Source organism: Neopelma chrysocephalum, unplaced genomic scaffold, assembly GCF_003984885.1.
Source record: "Neopelma chrysocephalum unplaced genomic scaffold, ASM398488v2 Primary Assembly neopelma1_45, whole genome shotgun sequence".
NCBI lineage: Eukaryota > Metazoa > Chordata > Aves > Passeriformes > Pipridae > Neopelma > Neopelma chrysocephalum.
This window is the reverse complement of record NW_020897704.1, coordinates 8,731,018-8,749,681: the sequence shown is the minus strand read 5'-3', so window position 1 is coordinate 8,749,681 and position 18,664 is coordinate 8,731,018. Positions and strand designations below refer to the sequence as shown.

The window sequence follows — 18,664 nt, the reverse complement described above, 5'->3', positions numbered from 1 at the left end:
ATATGAGTCATTCATGGCTAGAGGCAGCCACAAGATTTTGGGGATTTAATCTCAGGAGGTCTGAACTGCTGATTTCTAAGACAGGAGAGTTAAAAACGGAAAAATGGAAGACAAGCATTCCTGTGACTTAGTAGAAGTAGAGATCTCTGTAATAAATCAATGAGAATTCTTGGTCACTTGTTTCCCAAAAAGGTCATTTTAATGTTTTGGTTTTAACTTCAGAGTATGAGGGTTGTTTTTATGTGTTCAAAGCTTGTCAGATATTTTCTAAGGGGTAGGAATAACAAGCCTGTGGATTCTATTCAATTTCTATAATCCAGCAACAATACTTCTGTTTTATCTTCAGCATGTTCTCAAGGATTCGCCATTAATTTCCCTAACTTGTTTTTCATTTGCCAATATTTCTTTGATATGTTTCCCCCCCCCAGTGTATGTGAGGGAGGCCTGATAAAGGAAACTGGGAAAGAATTTATAACAAGCTACTATCAGCTTCCACAGATAGCTGGAAGAGGTATCATGGTTGGAATATCAGGCAAAAACTGAAAGATCTGTTCGATTTGCCTCATTAGTTTCAGTACTTTACTTGAATATTTAACTACAGAGTTACCATGTACTTCTTCCATCGCAAAAATGATATATTGCTTAAGCTCCTGTTATCCAACTGTTTTTAAACTAGATGGAACATGTATGATTTCCTGATATAATCTAATGTGTAACAGAAACAGTAGGACCTACCAGAACTGATTTCTGGTTTGAACTAGGACATGCTTTTTGATATAAAATAGGGTTCCCAGGGCACCTCCATGGCTGGTGAATCCATTCTCTTTTCTTAGCATGTTCTTATAGTAACTGAATGTTATTTTTGTGAACGTTTGTAATCTTCAGGTTCTTGCTGTAATTTCAAAACCTCCTGATAAACTATGTTATCACTTCTGGCTGAATCCTTTTTCCTTTTCACAGACCTTTGTAGCAAACTCCAAGGTAAAGGGTAACGAAGATCACCCTTTCATGTAAACGTTGAGCAGATGGTTGGAGGTTCAGGCTGATGGGGTAGTTTAGCTGGGTGAATTTAGTCAGCTCTGGATGTCTCCAGCCCTTACTGCTAGGTCAAGAGCTCTTCACCAAAGCCTGAGGTTTGCTCTAGCTGAAATTATGGATTTCTCCTGGCAAGTTCGTTGCAACTCTGTACTGAAAAACAAGAATAAGAATCATAAGCTGGTTGAGAAATAGGTGAGGTAAAGCTTACCCTTTATTCCCCTACACTCCATTCAAGATTTTAGGCTGAAATATGTCACTGTGTTTGTCAATTGGAGTGAAGTAGCACTTCTCTTTTTGGGTATGGCTCCTGCATTCTCCTCCTTTCTTTTTCCTTCTCTTTGAGTTTACGTTTTGCACTTTTTTAATACTAGAAGTGCTTCATTATTGTTTTCTTCCCAAAAATGAACTAATGGTATTCAGAAAAATATTCTTCAAATGTGCAGTTTGTTTACTTTAATTTTCCTTGGAAGAAAGCCTGATCATTATTTTTTAAAAATCCTATAGCTGCAGTAGGTGCTTTTTAAGAAAGCTAGTTTCTCTGCAGTAGGTGTTTTTTAAGAAGGCTAGTTGCTCTGCACTATTTCCATACTATTTTTATTTATGGAATTCTTTAAGGATGTCTGGCTATAATTGTGTTTTTGCATAAACCATTTGCCACGTCCACTTAACTCCATTTCCTCCAGCTGGATGTGCAAAAATCAAAGCAACTACTAGTAAGTGAGGGAAATACTTAAAAGTTTCATGGATTTGCTTTTTAATGTGTTGAGTTTCTAATTGTTATCAGCTTGATTCTGACTTTATTTTTGCCTCTTCTATACTTTTCTTTGTATTGTTGTGCCATTAGCCAGGAGGCTTAAGGAGATTTCCTCTCAGCTAGACATTATGCATAATGTACATTACACAGCTACAAGTCGGCATGGGTCTGTAGTTGCAGGTGCCTGGCTAAAGAAAAGCAAAGCACTAGTCTTCTCTAAACTCTATTCAGCCATTAGTAGGCACAAGTAATAGGTGCAGTTTGGCTGAGTAGTATGTTCAGTGAAATGCATCCCAGACCTAACTGTAGCCTCTACAAGCTGCAGAGGAAATCTGAATCAAATAGGTACTGGAGACAAGCTGTTGTCTGTAAAGGGAAAATATCTTCATCTAAGATGCCAGATGAATCTTTCTTTAGCAAAGAGATAATCTAAACATCCAGAAATGTGAAGATGGAGAGGAATTGCTTAGCGTGTGCATAGCTGTAAATGCAAATAAAATGTGACTGGAAATGCAAGGGGTTTAAGCTGCAGATTGAGAGGAGGATGAGGCAGGCAGAGAAGGGGATCTTGGATAATGTCTTAAGCAAGAGGGAGTGATCATCTGACTCTTCCAGCCAAGTTGCTTTTCCTGTCTGTGTGGGAATGGTCTTAATCTCTGTGATCTAATGGCTCCTTCTGCACCTTATTACAGGAATCCTGAAAACTGTGTTTGTTGGGTTTGCGGTATTGGTGGGGGTTCCTGCAGAAAAAGGCTTGAACATCAGCTGAATGAAAAGTGCAGAGAGCTTAGTCTGCTGCAGTTTTAAGTGCACATGGATGGAAAAAGCTTTTTCTTGGAGCTGTGACAATCAGAATCATTCATTTCTAAAGGATTTTGTGTTGTTATAACCTAGTTTTAAATGCACATGAACACTGCCTTGGGCTAGTTGAGAGTTCAGGTTGGGAAGGCAACTACTGACCCAGGGCAGTTTTGTTGATATGCTAAGATTAGTAGTGATTTCAATGTTTCCATTTCAAAACCTAATTGTATCTAAACAAGAAATAAAATCGTGCTTGCTGCTCTTGCATTTGCAAGACAAAAATTATGCAAACCCATGATCTTTCTGGGTTTGCACCTCATAGAGGTAAAAACACTCTGCTTTTCTTCCTGTTGCTTCCTGTGCCTGCTTATAGAGGGCAGTTTTGGAGATATCAGCGCTCTGATCCTGGTACCACAAGGTGCTTTGTAAGCACACATGCATCCCGTGGTTTACATGAAGTATTAGCTAATTCTTATTCAAAGATGTTCAAGCCTTTTGCAGTGCTAAATTTAGCAGCTCAGAGAAGAGGAGTTGGTGGTAGCAGCAGCATACTAGAGTAAACAAACCAGGTGACTGTTAGAGAAGAGGGTTAGTCATGACCTGGTAAATCAAAGAAGCACTATATGAGGGTGAAGAGCTCTAGGAGGAAATAAACTCCTCTCCCACAAGGGTTTTGCATTCCACTTTCTACAGCAGACTGTGGCAGGAGTCTTCAGGGGCTTACCAAACCACTGGTTTCAGTTATGATTTTTATACCAGCATTACAGAATAGCTTGGGATTATGCTGCTTTCCCATTGAAATTCTGCTCCAGCACAGTCTTCATCCTCAAGCGCCTTTTTGAACCCTTTATGTGACTAACTCCACAGTGTTTTCTCTGGTTCGTTCTTTCTGGTATAAATGACCTGATGATTCTTTGAATGAAGAACAACCTAGCAGAATAGTGACTACATGGAAGTAGAGCTCTAGAAAAACATACATGATTCTCAGGCAGATCTGGGATGCTAGAAAGTGTTAAATTTTGAAAGCAAAGTGTGTGGTGGTGGTTGTAACCAACAGAAGACCTACACTGAAAAGTCCAGTTCTGCACAGCCCCAGTAATTGTATGCAACAAATTGACTATGAAGCTGAGTCAGAGTCCAATTACTGTGTTGGAATACCTTTGGTGTAATTTCTCTTGACGTGAGGGTCAAACACCAACTGCAGTAGCAGAGATAGAGAAGAGCAGAAGAACAGATTCACTGCATTGGTTTTGCTGTCTTACTGACCTGGCAGCCTGTAATCTGAGCCTCAGGTTTAGAAATCTTGAAGCAGAATCTAGAGCTGAAGCAGAATCTAGGGCAGGTGAAGACCCTGGCAAGAGAGTAAGACACCCAAATACCAGCTCTGGGCCATAGTAGCCGCTGCTTGCTACGTGGTCAACCCTGGCCAAGGGATCCTGATGCTGCAGCTTGGGCTCCAAGCTTGCTGATGCTGGTGAGCGCTGAGGCTGCTGTAGCTGTGGAGCTTACCCTGGGTTTCTCACATCCTTTACTCCTTCCCCTAAGCTTCTTCCAGTTTAAAATCCTGGACTCTCAGGCAGTAAAAAGATGTCCCTAGGAGATCTGCATGTGTCCCTTGAGATTGTGGAGCTTCTCTGATGAGGACTGCGGTTTGTGTATGGTCACTGGTGGGGAATCTTCTTATGTATTTTGCCTGGGCACCCAGAAAAGACACAGTAGAAAGATGTGAGTTCAGGCTTTGCTCTCACTTGCTTTGTACTAACAAATTTTAAAGTTTTTCTAGGTCTGACTTCTGACTGGGAGACTTCTCAAAAACTACAGAAAGTTTCTTAAGAGGTGTAGGAAAGGTATTGCTTATACCCGGAGATGCTTACATAACATACTGCGTATATTGAGTTCATTTCTAGCCTTCCTGGACAAACCCACAAACCTCCAAAACTCTGGCTTCATTTTCCTAGAAACATTGGGAACATTGGACGAGGCAGTCATGAGCGGGTTAGAGCACTTCTCTGGGGTTTAAGAAGCCTCAATACAGACTAAGGTACATTCAGACCTTCCTTTCTCATCTGCAAGGACTCTGTTCTGACTGGTGGAGGAGATGGGTTGGGCTCTTGCTTGCTCTCGACTTGGCTTCTAAGAGCACGATATTTCTGAGAACAGAGGAGAGGGAAAGGATGTGACTCCAGCCCAGTGCAGCAGCAGGCTGGAGTCCTGGACTGGTCCTTGTTCTGGTCCTGGCTTGTGCAATGTGCTTAAGTCATTGGACAGAGCACATACATGGAGATGTACATGATGATGCTGAACATGAAGATGCCAGAAAGCTGGAGGATCTCATATTGTCACACCATCTTTGGGACTGATGAACCAAAATGCAGCACTGTGCTGAGAGAGGTGTATTGTTTGAGCTCCTCCAGAGGCTTGAACAGATGCCACCTACTCATTGCGTTACGTAGGTGGGCTGTGCTCTTGCTTCTGCCTTTTTTGCATGCCCGGCTCAGCTTCCTGAATTACAGAGAGGGTGTGAAAATCCAGGCAGGGCAATGGTCAGCACTGTTGTGCCTCTGCCTGTTGTGTAACTGGGACGGAGAGTTTGGGAGCCCCATGTGGAACCTGCCTTTCCCTGCTCAGCTTAGTAACACAAAAGCTTTGGAAGAGCTGCTGCTATTTCTAAGCCAGACATTATTTCAACATTTGTAGACTGTTTCACTTCTGCCAAAACCAGTGAATGAAAACCATTCTTGCAATAATGACAATATTTTTGCAGCTCCCTTCATTTTAGATGGATTCTATAACTCTTCTGGCACTTTTATTCCCTGAAATTTCTGGAAATTCATATAGCAGCAGTACTTCTCATGACTTTTAAGCTGACTTTTTATGTGTATCTAGCAATAGAAAACTTCCCACTTGGTGTTTTGAGAAGGGGATCTGTCTCACTACAGCTATATTTTCAGGAAGCATAATTTAAAATCTTTCCATATTGAAGGGGAAATGATCCTGTCTGTGTCACTTATAACACAATAAAGCTCCACTGAAAGCACTGTATGTAAAGTTACTAATTGGTATTTAGCATAACTGTTTTGTACAAACCATAGCAATGGCATCTTAGTTTTTTCTATCACCCACTCCAAGTAGGACATAATGAGAATGGTGAGAGAGACTAGAGCAGTTTGCACAGAGGAAGACTTTGTCAAATATGAGGTGCTTTGTAAATCAGTCTCCTTCATCTCATGAAAGAGAAGAACACTTCACATGAGACTCTGCTATTCAGGTGAGGAGAATAGTACCAGGGAATATTAATTGCACTGAGAGGCAGGTTGTTGGTTCAGACTCGGCCTTGCCTCTACTGCCTCTGGATCGGAGTTGGCTTGTTTCCTATCTGCATAGCAAGAGCCCACGCTGCTCCCTGCCCTGTAGGCGTATGCAAAGAGACTCAAAAACTGGTCCTCAAAAGATATGCTTATTGTAAGTACTGGAGCAGGAGCTCTGCCTTTGAAAGAGCAAAGAGAGGAACAAAAGAACGATGGAAACAAAACAAAGTAAAAAGAGATTGTTTAACTGCCAAACCCGTGTTGAAGTTTTTTAAGTCATTGGGCATGACAGATCACTTCTTTGTTTTGATATGTGCAGACTTAGCTGGAGAATGGTCATAGTGAAAATACGGGATTTATATTTGATTGTTTCACTTCTCCACTGTACCAAAATCCCTATAGAAAACACAGTAGAGAGGAGGGAAGGATATGAACTCAATAAATATTCTTAATCTTTAATGATTCTCTCTGCTTTTTGGCTTTCTATGACACCAATATTCTTATTAGAAAATCTTTTTGCCTTGTTTTCTGGATGAAAGATTCATGCAAGATTCAAGCAAGAGGCCTGACCACAAGGGAAAACCATTAAATTGACAAAGCAAGGTGTTCACAAATGCAAAAAAAAAAAAAAAACAAAACAACAAAACAAGGAAGAGTTCTTCCAGACTGCTTGTTGTCCACCTCTGGAAGAGCTCTGAAGAAAAAGAATGCTGGTATCCATTTCCGAAGCAACCATCTAATCACACAAGACAAAGGAGGGGGTTAGACAGTCAACCTGGAGTCTGGAGGTTTACAAGGCACATTTTTCGGTTCTTCTTAAAGTGCCAAGACTAGTACTCCTAAGGAGATGAGCTTTGTGCTTTCCAACTGAAGCATTGAAGTCCAAGCATGAAAGAGGACATGAACTTAAGTGGTGACTTAAAGAAGAAAGGACAGCTAATAAAGTGGAGCTATTAGAGCAATAGCTTAAACAATTACTTTTCTTCCCCAAGCATCTGGCATGCAAAGAAGTAGAATATCTTGCAATGTCTGGGATCAAAGGCTAATGTTTTATTTGAAGCCTTTTGGGTAGATTTGTGATAATTTTTTGGCAGTCTCTGTGGTTCTCAAGTCACTGGTGGAAAGACATATGCCCTGGAGAAGGACAGTCGTGGATTAGAAGATGAACAGGTAATAAATAGTACAATTAAGCTGTATCCAGTTATAGCTGCAAATTGTGAACGTGTCTTCAGAGGAGTATATATAAATTGCAAAGTAACTGTAAGCAGGAAAAAAGCAGGCTAGGGAATTCTGTTGTGGGTCCTTCCTCCATCACTGCTTGTTGGTCAGTCATCATTCTCTGTGTATCTTTGCTTTATCTCAAGTGGTGGAGTCATTTCATGTCTTTTACAGGACTGCCATTTGCTGCTGGTTTTTAAGGTGAAGACTAAAAGCTCTTCAGTATCTATGAGGATAAAAATAGATATGTTGTTAAGACTCCTAACATCTTGTTAGTAATGTCATATAGTTGATTTACTTGGGACAAAGTTAAAATATTAGCTTTATGTAGGAATTAGGAGTCTGGTAGGGGTAGAAACTGCCTGCGCTGGAGACAACTCTGGCTCCATCAGTGTGGCTGATGAGATCCAGTTTGAAGATGTGTGGTTGGAATTTTGTGTGTTTGGTACCAATTAAATAATGTGCATTCTGTTCAAAGGCTTGTAGAGAGATTTGCCATGATTAACATAGACATAGAAGGATTACTTTTGTCTTGTTAAGTACTGGTGTTTCCTCATGTAAATATGATGGGGAGCATGTACGCTTTTTGGCATTTCTAGTTTTCAACTTGGTTTCCTTAGATTTAACACTAAACTGATTTGGTAGCTAGAAACAGCAGGTTGGCAGTCTGTAGCTGTGCTCTGAAAGAAATTTTTGATCACTTTGTCCTAGAGGGAGGTTTTGCAGTGTACCTGTAGGCCTAGGAAGGAATGTTGTTATGTAAAACAGCTACGAGGAAACTCCCTAATCTACCTTCAATCCTGGGATTAAGGAAAACATCCGCTTTACTGCATATGCAGTATTGGAATTAGAAATCCAACCTTCTGCCACGCCTTTCCAGCCTGATGTATCATCCTTCTTATCTAAATACTACTCAAATTCTGTTCGGTCTCACCAGAACTAAATACTTTGGTGTTGAAGTGCTTTTTGTCAGAACCCTTTCTACAAGCTTGTGTATTCTGAGGAGCAAACTGAAATTTTTCAGTTGCTCTAGTGGCTGATGCCAGACAACGGTGCAGCACAACACTTGGTAGCTCATCTTGTAGCAGTTCCATTGTATCAACTAACCTTTTTGGAATGTTAATCTTTGAATTTGAGTGGTCGAATACTTGAGCGTTCAGGTGTGACAGTTACATTAAACCTCATAGAGGATGAAATGCTGTAGAAAAAATGAAATGCATAAACTTTTTGGTAACCTGTGAGATGCATGGCTGATGATGTTCTTTACTATGGGGTCAGTTCTCCTAGGGTTTACAGTGCAATAATACTTGGATTAATGTCATTGGAACACCATTGTTGCCTTGTCTCACGGACATCTACAGCTCATTTTTAGAAGTGCAATAGCATCCAGATATTGTCCTGCTTTTCTACACAAGTTGGCTTTTCTAGAGAGCTTTTAAAGCATTTTTTCAGGGTCACACCTGCTGTCACAACCTAAAAGGTTACCCAATGTGTAGGTATATATTGAGGTTATGACTGTAGGTTGATAGGCTTCTGTAATACTCAAAGACATGGAGGCTTTTTACTTTAAATTTCTCTACTTAATATTACAGATTACCACAAATACCACAAAAATCACCCCTAGCAACTATACCTATGATTTATAAAGTGAATATATGTATGAATGAAATAAATATATATAGAGAGAGAGCTGTTATAAATTATTGGCAGCAATCAATAGTAGGTGTATAATAATAGCAACCATGTAGGTGTATACTATTACAGGTTACTACAAAATTATCACTAATGAAGCAAACTTTTCAGTAATACAGCAGAAAATGTAATTATGATGGATTACTTTACATACGCAAATGCATATGTTTACATTAATACCAGTATCAAGCTAATTGGCCCATATTTGGCCCCTTGTATGGGCCAAACCATCCCAGGTATGGGAGGACAAACCAAACCCTTCTTGGCAAAGGTCCAAGATCTCTTAAAAAGTTTGTGTGGAGATTTCAGCCCCTTTAGGAAAGGGATAGTGCATGCAGCATGGGAAGTTCTTGGAGGGAGAAGCTTCATTTTGAATAAAAATTAAGCCATATTTACATAATAGAGAAATAAAGACGTGTTGGACACCATCACTTCAGCAGCCAATAGATGTTGATAATTTCTACTTTTCACTCAGAATAGCCAATAGATGCTGATGTTTTCTGTTCTCTTGTGCCAATTTTTATTTTTCTAGACTTTTCTTGTTCTTGCAGATAGAACAGCTAATGGCATTTACCAAGTCTTACTTTCCCAGGATGTTTTTCCTTTTTTTCCAGACTATTTTTCACCTTTTCAGATGATAAGTTGCTGTTACAGTTGCTTATTTTCATGCCTTTCAATGGTATCTCTGGTTTCTAGGTACCTGGCTGTGCACTTCAGAGAGGTCAGCTGCACTTCTTGACAATGATTCTGGTTCCCAGGCCTAGTTCCCAGCCTTGCCAGCATTTTCTCTGTCGGTATTTCAGCAGACACGTTCTTCTGCTAGTAATTTTCCACTTCTAACCAGGTCACCTTTATGGCTGCTTGCTTCACCTGCGTGTCCAGCTAAGACATACACTGAGTATGCAGTATTTTAATATTTTTTGCCCAGCAGAAGATAGCGAGCTGTGATTGATTTGCCTGGGAGGGAAATTATGGAAACTGATTAATCTTGAAGCTGAAGCTTGACCTTTTATGTTTTACCCTTTTGTACATGTGCTGAGGGGGGAGGATGTTTGAATTTTGACTGTCTGAAGATGAAATCCAAGCAGCGCTCCTTTCTCATCATCAAGAAGGATACTCATCTGTAAAGCTCAGTAGATAGATGCCATGGTGAAATGTTCTTAGGGATTCTTCTCAGGGGTCTGTGACCTCTGTTCTTTGTAGCCAACTTCATTCATTCTGCAAGAGGACCCCACAGGGATAGAGAAATATCCTTTGAAAGTGCAGCTCAGCTTGGCCAAATGGTAGATTATTTCAGGGGAGAGAGCAAGGAAGAACTTCGCTCCCTTCCCTTTCTGTTGCTTAGCAGAGTTAAGAGTATTTACCTAACCAGACATGGAGGTTTTACAGTGCCAGACCACACTGCTGCCAAAGTAGCAACAAATACTGCTTTAAGGACATAAATGGGCTAGAGCAATTGCAGTGGGGTGGATTTGAATTGCAGTCATGTATGGGAAAGTTAGGAAATGCTCTGAAATGTGAAGCTGTGACAAACTGTAATGATGGGATGTTGTATTTTTTTGTTTTGTTTTATAGGAGTTCTGCCTCATTCATTGTGAACCCTTTAACTCTGCCTCTTTCCTTAAAGAATCTTTGGCACTGCTTGTCCTCTTAGTGGTTGAATTTCTGGGGGTTTTGTTTTAGTTTTAGTAGTACAAGATGTAGAGCAATCAGAACAACTGGAATTAGGGAAGCTGGAAGATCTGAGTAAACTTTCAAGGACATTGAAGTTAATTTATACTGCTTGTGGTTTTCTTATATACACAAAATGCATAGTCACTTCCTCTTGAAAAAAAAATAAATGTGCTTAATGGAGAATTTTTTTCCTTTAATGGTCTTGAGAAGATAACATCCCTGTCAAACTTTGGAACGTTCTGTGATATCTTCATGATATTGCACAAGCTCCAGTGCAACAGATGATTCCCCTCAGCTGTTTGCAGGCCCATGTTCTGGAACAAGGCAAGCCCTTGAAAGTAGGGTAAACTAATTATAAACTTAGTTTTCTTGTTGGATTTAAAATTCCTTGTGGACACGTAATTAGGAACAGCTCCATGTGTAAGTCTGCCCTTATATCCATATCTTTCCATTTATTTACAGGAGAGACAACAGTGACATTTCCCTACCATACTCTTGGGCATTCTCAGTTTTAGTTGCTGGAGGATAACTTGGTTTTTATGCTCCAGCTCTTCTTCCCAGGATCACTAACCGTCTGTCAGTGGGGAGATGAATGATAGCACTCCATTCTCTTTGGTGGAGTTCAAGTTGTAGCTTCACAGTGGAAGCCATCATGTTGTCCTCTGGATTCATGTTATCTTTTTCCCATTTCTCCTAATTCTGTGCTCTAAACCTCTTATTGCTGCAGGAGTGCAGATAATCTCCCACCAGCTAACTTGCACAGCGGATAAAGTGATTGGACATACTGCCCCAGGGCCTCCTGCAGAGGAGAGAGAGTGTGTTATTTCCTCTGTACATTTGCATTATGGCTTCAGACCTTCTCAAGATGCATAATGATTGGAGTCAGAGAGGCTCAGATATCAAAATTATCTGATTATCAAAGACTTACAAGGCAATATGTGAAAAGAAACAGAGGAGGTTGCTGGAGGTTATAATATAGTACACCAATTTTGTAAAACAACGTAAAGCCTGAACCCCTGTGTCTGCAGTGAAGTATTTTCTCTTCTGCTTTGTTGTAAGCTTGAAATACACCCGCTGTTCTACTATTTATTGTTGAGATTGAGCTAAAAAAACAGCCCAGAGAACAAAATGTGGAGTAAATTTTTTGTTTAAAAAGACTTAAAAAAAGAGAATCTCACTCTTCAGTTTTTCATGTCTCTCGTATACCTGTTTGGGAAAAGTTATCAATAATAGTGACCCCGTTTTAGCGCTAGAGTTAAATAAGGTCATGAGCAAGGACTCTGCCAGTGACAAAAAAGCAAGGCTAATTAGACACAAAAAAGCCTTATACATAGCTGATGCTAACTTCTTGTGAAAGAAGTTGTGAGTGTGTATGTGTGTGTATGTTTATATGTCTGATTATTACATTGAAGTTTATAGGGCACAGTGTAACCTCAGAAGAGGGTAAAAATTTAAACTTAGTTCCTTGTTTCATAACCCCTTCTTAAAACTGTAAGATGCTCAGGCCCATAATGGGACTATCTGACTTAGATAAAATTACAAGGGTGCCAGAAATTGTCAGGCAGGGGTTCATAGAATCATAGAATCAGACAGGTTGGAAAAGACCTCTGAGATCAAGTCCAATGCTTGATCTAACACTGCTGTGGTTACTAGACCATGGCACTAAGTGCCACATCCAGTCTCATCTTAAAAACCTCCAGGGACGGTGAATCCACCTCCTCCCTGGGCAGCCCATTCCAATGTTTGATTACCCTCTCTGTAAAGAATTTCTTCCTAATATCCAACCTAAACTTCACCTGGCGGAGCTTAAGACCATACCCTCTTGTCCTACTGCTGGTTGCCTGGGAGAAGAGATCGACCCCCACCTGGCTACAGCCTCCTTTCAGGTAGTTGTAGAGAGTGATGAGGTCTCCCCTGAGCCTCCTCTTTTCCAGGCTAAACAACCCCAGCTCCCTCAGCCTCTCCTCATAGGACTTGCGTTCAAGTCCCTTCACCAGCCTTGTTGCCCTTCTCTGGGAAATTTTCACAACAGCAAAATAATTAGGTTTCTCTTTTTAGCACAAAAAGAAAGGGCTCAGCCCTGCATACACTTTTCAAGTGCCTAATTTTATAAATGCTGATGGTCATATTAGCATACAGAAAATAAAGCTTGTGACAACATGTGTGGACAGTCAGTCTAGTATGGCATCATATAACTTCATGTGAATTTATTGTTTGTGTTTTCCTACCCATAGACATGAGGGAAAATATCAGATACTTTTTTTTCTTGTTATGGCCACTGGATTTAGCAATAGACAGCCTTTCCTGCTGATTATTTCTTTGGGGAATGAAGAGAATGTCATGTTGTATTTAAATAAAGATAGCTTGTACCATGGGCTTATTTTGCATCTTGAAAAGAAAACTTCAAAGTTGTTTTTTCCCTTGCTTAATAATTGTAACTAAATATTTTGTATATCATACAGCTGTGTGCTTTTTATGAAGTCTGTCTAGCCCTTGATTACTTGTTTTTTTCTGGTGAACATATTTGGTATAGCACAGATAAAAAAATCCCCCACACTTAATCTGTCATAATTAGATTTTAAATTTCTTACAGAAATACTTCAGGGTAACTAAATCTTTATCTTCTCCTTTAATTAACAGAGGAGGAGCTCAGGAAGCTGAGAGAAGAAACAAGCACTGAATCATTAAGGCAGGAGCTAGAAAAGGAACGGCAGAGGAGAATGGAACTAGAACAAAAAATCAATGAAACGCCTAAAATAAGGTAAGAGAAATATCTTCACTGTAAAGCTGAAAGCCACTTGAGATCTCTGACTGTCTATGAGAAGTTCTGGTAAAAGCATGTTTCCAGCCTAGGTGCTCTTAAAATGATAGCTCACAGAGAGAGATGGTGCCTATGTTTTCCTGTAAAAGTACCTCATTAACACCATGTACATATGAGTTACCATACATATTTCTATAGCTACAGAAGTGCTATGACACTTTTCTAGTTGAGATATTCTTCATTTCACCTTTTCTGATGCCCTCCTTCTGGGATCTTGCCTACCTGGAACTACTGAAAGCCAGAGCTTTTGCCATGCCATTGCATGTGCTTTGCCTTTTCAAAACCTGTGTCTCTTCCAGACTGCCCAGTCCTTGTTGCTCCTGTTCTAGCAGCAGCATGGAAATCCCAGTACCACAGCACTAAATGTGTGGGAGTGACTGGAGTTTGAGCCTTCCTTGCCACTGCAATGACAAGTGGAAACATGCCTCCCCATGCCCCTAGTCCCTTTCAGCCTTGAAGACATCCATCTTGATGATGCAAAGCATTGTTTGATGTCTCTCCTTAGTCTGCCTAGCTGCACGGACTTTGGATCTTAAGACCATAGCAGTTGCTTGGTGGTCTTGTTGCTCTACACCACTTGCATACCTAGGTGTTATCTTCCTCAGCAGTAGCCAAGATTACTTGGCTGAGCAGCAGGATCTGTGGTTCACTGCCAACTGCTATCATTGGGAGATAGTGTGGGCTGAGTTCATAATCACACGCTATAAGCACTGCCAGTTATGTAGAGGTGACAAGCAAGAGCAAAAAAGCAAAACTTTTGGTTTGGATATGAGGTTTCCCGATGCCATACAAACTCTTCCTGGTCTTCTGCTTCTTTCTGTACTCCATTCTGAGTGTAAAAATGCCTTTCTACTCAGGTCAGCAGTCTGTGTCCACTGGTATTCTGTAGCAATGGAAATCAGAGCCATTTATAGGAAACATGAGTCTAGTTGCTTTTTGCGGTCAATTTCTTCCTGCTCCTATAGAATCATTTAGTTTGAAAATGACCTTTAAGATCAAGTCCATCCATTAACCCAGCAGTGCCAAGTTCACCTCTAAATTATGTCCCTAAGGGCCATATCTACACGTTTTTAAATATGATGGTGACTCAACCACTTCCCTGGGCAGCCTGTTGCAGTGCTTGACAGCTCTTCTGGTGAAGAAATTTTTCCTAATATCAAATCTAAAACTCCCTAGCGCAACTTGAAGCTGTTTCTTCTTGTCCTGTTGCTTGTTACTTGGGAGAAGAGCCTAACCCACACCTGGCTACAAACCTCCTTTCAGGTAGTTGTAGACAACAACGAGGTCTCCCCTGAGCCCCCTTTTCTGCAGGCTAAATGAGCCAGGTGCCTCAGCTGCTCCTCATAAACCTCCACAATCACTGTATTTAAGGGTATGAGAAGGTACATTGCTGCCTTTCACTTCAGTCTCTGTTTGCAGGCCTGTTATCTGTGAATTTATTTAGTAACATTGAAAGTGCTGGAGCTATCTACCACTGGAAGCTATGGAGACAATACAAATCTCCTCGACTCTAAAGACACAATTTTTTTTCTTTCCTTTTAAACAGACTTCGTAGTGGTTTCAACAAGTGCCCCATGGTTACAGAATTGTGAGATTTGGTGAATAACTGTTCAGCGTCTGTTTATTTGCCACCCTTGATCAGTCCTTTCTTCACTTACGCTTCTGTCCAGACTGAAGAGTTCCGGCTTTTTCACTGTCTCCTTAAGAGTACTCCATCCCTTTCATCAATTCAGCTGCCATTCTTTAGCCATTTCGTCCTGAGATGAAGAGTGGGATTTTTTTTAGGTCATGTTTCACATCGATGGTTTTCCAAAATCAGTGGTTCCATGCAGGGTTGGTCTATGTGTAGTCTTGACTTGTGCTGCCAAGTCATGTGCTTAGAAGGGGCTCTGGAAGGTCCTTGTGGAGGAGACTGGTTCCCAAGGCAGCACCATGACCATGAAGTGGGAAGGTGGTCCACAGTGCTCTGATGTGGACTTTTTTTAGTGACCTTCTAGAATTCCTCTTACATCTGGGATGTGAGAGTGCATTTTTATTACCTATGCTGGTTGGTCTGGCTGTGTATGTAGGCTGGTGTTGCCTGGTTGAATGGACAGCTGAAGAGGAGAAACTTGGACCCATCCCCATGCTGAGAGTATCTGTTAGCTCTGTAACAGCAGTACAAAGCAATGAGTATTGTGGTAGGTGGAACTGGCAACTAAGGATACTGTCTTGCTTGAGGTGCAAGTTCCACAGGCTTGTCTTTAGCACTGGCATGGGCCTTTGGCTTTCTCCCCAGAACAGGTATGCCTGGGCTCTAGATCGTGCACAGAGAAGGGGCAGAGTGATCTCCCCATTGCTGGGAGTCCTGGAGGAGGATGAGGAGCCATCTTCCTCTGCATCATCCTGTCCTGTTTCAGAGTAATGAGGGTGGCTCAGAGTCTGATCTGGCCCACTGCAGCTTGTGAGTACATGTTTTACAGAGAAGAGAGATGGAAGATCTTTGTTTATCAGAGTTAATGGCAACATCTGTGCTTTGTTGGATTGTGGACGATAGTAAATCTCTAGCAGGCGTGTCATTGCTAAATTAAGGTAGGATGACGCTACTTCCTGAGTGTTGTGTTCCCATTTAGATATCCTGAGGATTACACTAGTCCTGTTAGCTTGGGTATTGCACTTGCGGATTACATTTAGCCAATTATCCCTCTTACCTGACTCTTTAACTAGTCTTACTAATATTTCAACCTTTTTGGGGCAGGCAGGATATGTAAGGTACAACAAAATAAGACTTTGAAAATTTTTTAGTTCCTACCCAGGATGAGAAAAATTGGGTTGTCTGTGATTTTTCCTTAACTTGTGCTTCATTGTGTGAAATTCTTCTTCACTGCTTACTATCTTTTTACACTTCATTGTGGACATTTTAAAATACTTTTATTAGGACTACAGGTGAAATGTTGACATAGTCAAATAAGTAATAGGCCAAATTTATGCCTTATGGAAACTTATTTTAATTAAGCAAAGTAATGGCAGAAAGTTCTCTCTGCTTATGTCAACAAAACCAAATTCACCGTGCTTCTCAGGTAATTCTTTACACAATTTTAAAATAGGTATTCATATATCCCCTGGCAGGGAGAGTCAGAAGCTGTATGGTACTTAGTTGGAAACTAGGGTTAAACAACGATAGTATATAAACATATTTGCATGTGCTTTTCTTTTTGCTTACAGAAGTGAAATGAAAACAAAACCATGCTGTGGTGTAAGAAGAAAGAAATAATTTTAAAAGTTGCAGTTTTAAAAGTATTTGTGAAGCAGATCAATACATGTAGCAATATAAAACATGATGCAAAATGTTTGCAAAGAGAAAACAACAAGCTCACAATCTAGGTTGTTTTTTTTTTTTTTGCTAGTGAAGAACATGGGCTTCTTTCATTGGGTTGTGCACAGCGAAGAGTGGAAGAAGAGGATTTTTAGTGGTTTTGTTTGTCATGGTGTTTATTGTCTGTGTGTGTCAGTATTCAGAAACATGGTGGCCTCAGTTAAAGTTTTCCATAGATGAACTTCAGGACATCCCTGCATTTGGAATGGCAGCTGAAGCTTATGACATTTTGCTGGTAGAGAAGTGCATAAATAATCTGAAATGTGTGAGCTATTGCTGCTATATATTACAAATGGTGAGCTGGAATCACAGAGGAAGAAAAAATAAAAAGAAGTTTTGCAACAACACCTACCAGCAGGCTGTGACTCATGCAAACATTTTTATTAGTATCATTGTGAATTATTTTTACAAGGACCAAATAGATAATGCTTCTGCATAAGACACTATTCCTTCATTGTGGATGAGAATGGCAAAGGCTTCTGAAGTGCTTGGTGTATTTAATGGGAAGGAGATGCAAAACGTGAAAATTATTTAACTTGGTTTTTTAAGAGCTCTTCAGGTTAAGAAGCCATGCATACCTGAATGATATGTCTTTAAACTAGGCTGTGAAAATAACTAATTTATGCTTATTTTTGCATGTATGAGGTTGGAATGTGCTTTTGATGGAAGTGCACACACATTCAGGTTGCTTTGAGCAGTAGGAAATATATAACAGCCTTGACTGGCTTCCACAAGAGCTTTTGAAAGATTGATGGTTGGTTGCTCGTGAGCTTGGAGTTAGCCTGTAGCAAAATTGCTTTGAATATGTCTGAGAACATCCTGGCAGTGACTGGACCTGTTGTGTGCAGCAATTCTAGTCTTCACACAGTTGTTGGAGGGAGTCTGTTGATTTGCATACATCTCAACTTGCAGCTGTGTTCAGGGCCTAATATGCACAAACCAAAAATGTTTTTTTAAGATAAATAGCCTTCAGTGTCAAAACTCCCTTAACTTTTGTGTCATACTTGCAGCTACAAAAATAATGCTTTGGTGATGTTCTGTGGGGCAGCAGTGAATGGACACTGCATCAGTATGTGCTGGTTGTTTTTGAGTGGTACGTGTGTACTGGTCATGGACAACTCTAATATTCATCAATATTCATGTTTCCCTGTCTTCAGTATATTGAAGAAAAAAAAAAAGAGAAACAAAAAAAAGGCACATTTGTGTTTGTTTCCTCCACAGACTGAGATTCCTCTTACCTCTTTTAATCAGCCTGTGCTTTAAATGGGTACAATCTCTGGTTGTCTAAACATGACCTTGCCTTGGGTTGGGGATGTGTTGGTGTTACCAGTTAAACCCTTTTTCTGTGTGAAAAGTGTGCTCCAAGAAGAAGTAATGCAGCTTTTTTCTTTGGTGCAGGCTGCAGTTAAGAAGCCCACATCGGAACACAGCATTGTTCTGGGAACTCTTTTCAGCCTTTTAACTGATCTCTGGCGCAAAGAGTGGTGCAGAAACTGTAGCAAAGATAATTTCTCCCCTCTGTCAGTGGTCTTGATGAACCCGTGGTTTGATGTGACCTGGTTTTGGGATTGAGCTTCCCAGTAGGTGTACAAGCCTAAACAATGAATTCTGAGGTTCCTGGCCCAGATCTGTCTTAAGTGGCTAATTATAACCTGATTCACAGGTGCAGTAATGAGCTGTCATTAACCTGATGATTCGTAAAGGTCAGGTTCTTCATAGGGAAGGAGTAACAGGCAGATGGCAAGTAAGACATTGCCAAAAAAATGAAACAAAAGCATCAAGAAGGGCCAAAGCCAACTGTCGTGCTCCTGATGTAGCCCAGTAAGGCTGCTATCCAGAACTGCTTCTTGATGAGATTTTTTTGCATGGGGAGAAGCATGGGGAGTAATGACACTGTGCTGCTTCAGAAAATACATCCCAGCATGTCAAAGGAACACCCAGTTTTGAAGAGTCTGACAGCTGGCAGTGGTGGGATCCTGTCTTGGCTCTGTCACAGGAGTTGT

General features: G+C 40.6%; 1 protein-coding gene across 1 annotated transcript in view; it reads left to right on the top strand.

The window, feature by feature from the left end:
• The window catches only part of GRAMD4 (GRAM domain containing 4), a 76,481-nt gene that overhangs the window by 33,211 nt on the left and 24,606 nt on the right, over positions 1 to 18,664 (top strand). The window contains exon 4 of the mRNA XM_027679265.1: positions 13,126 to 13,246. Within this exon, the coding sequence (XP_027535066.1) occupies positions 13,126 to 13,246 (121 nt within the window). The remainder of the gene's footprint in view (positions 1 to 13,125; positions 13,247 to 18,664) is intronic.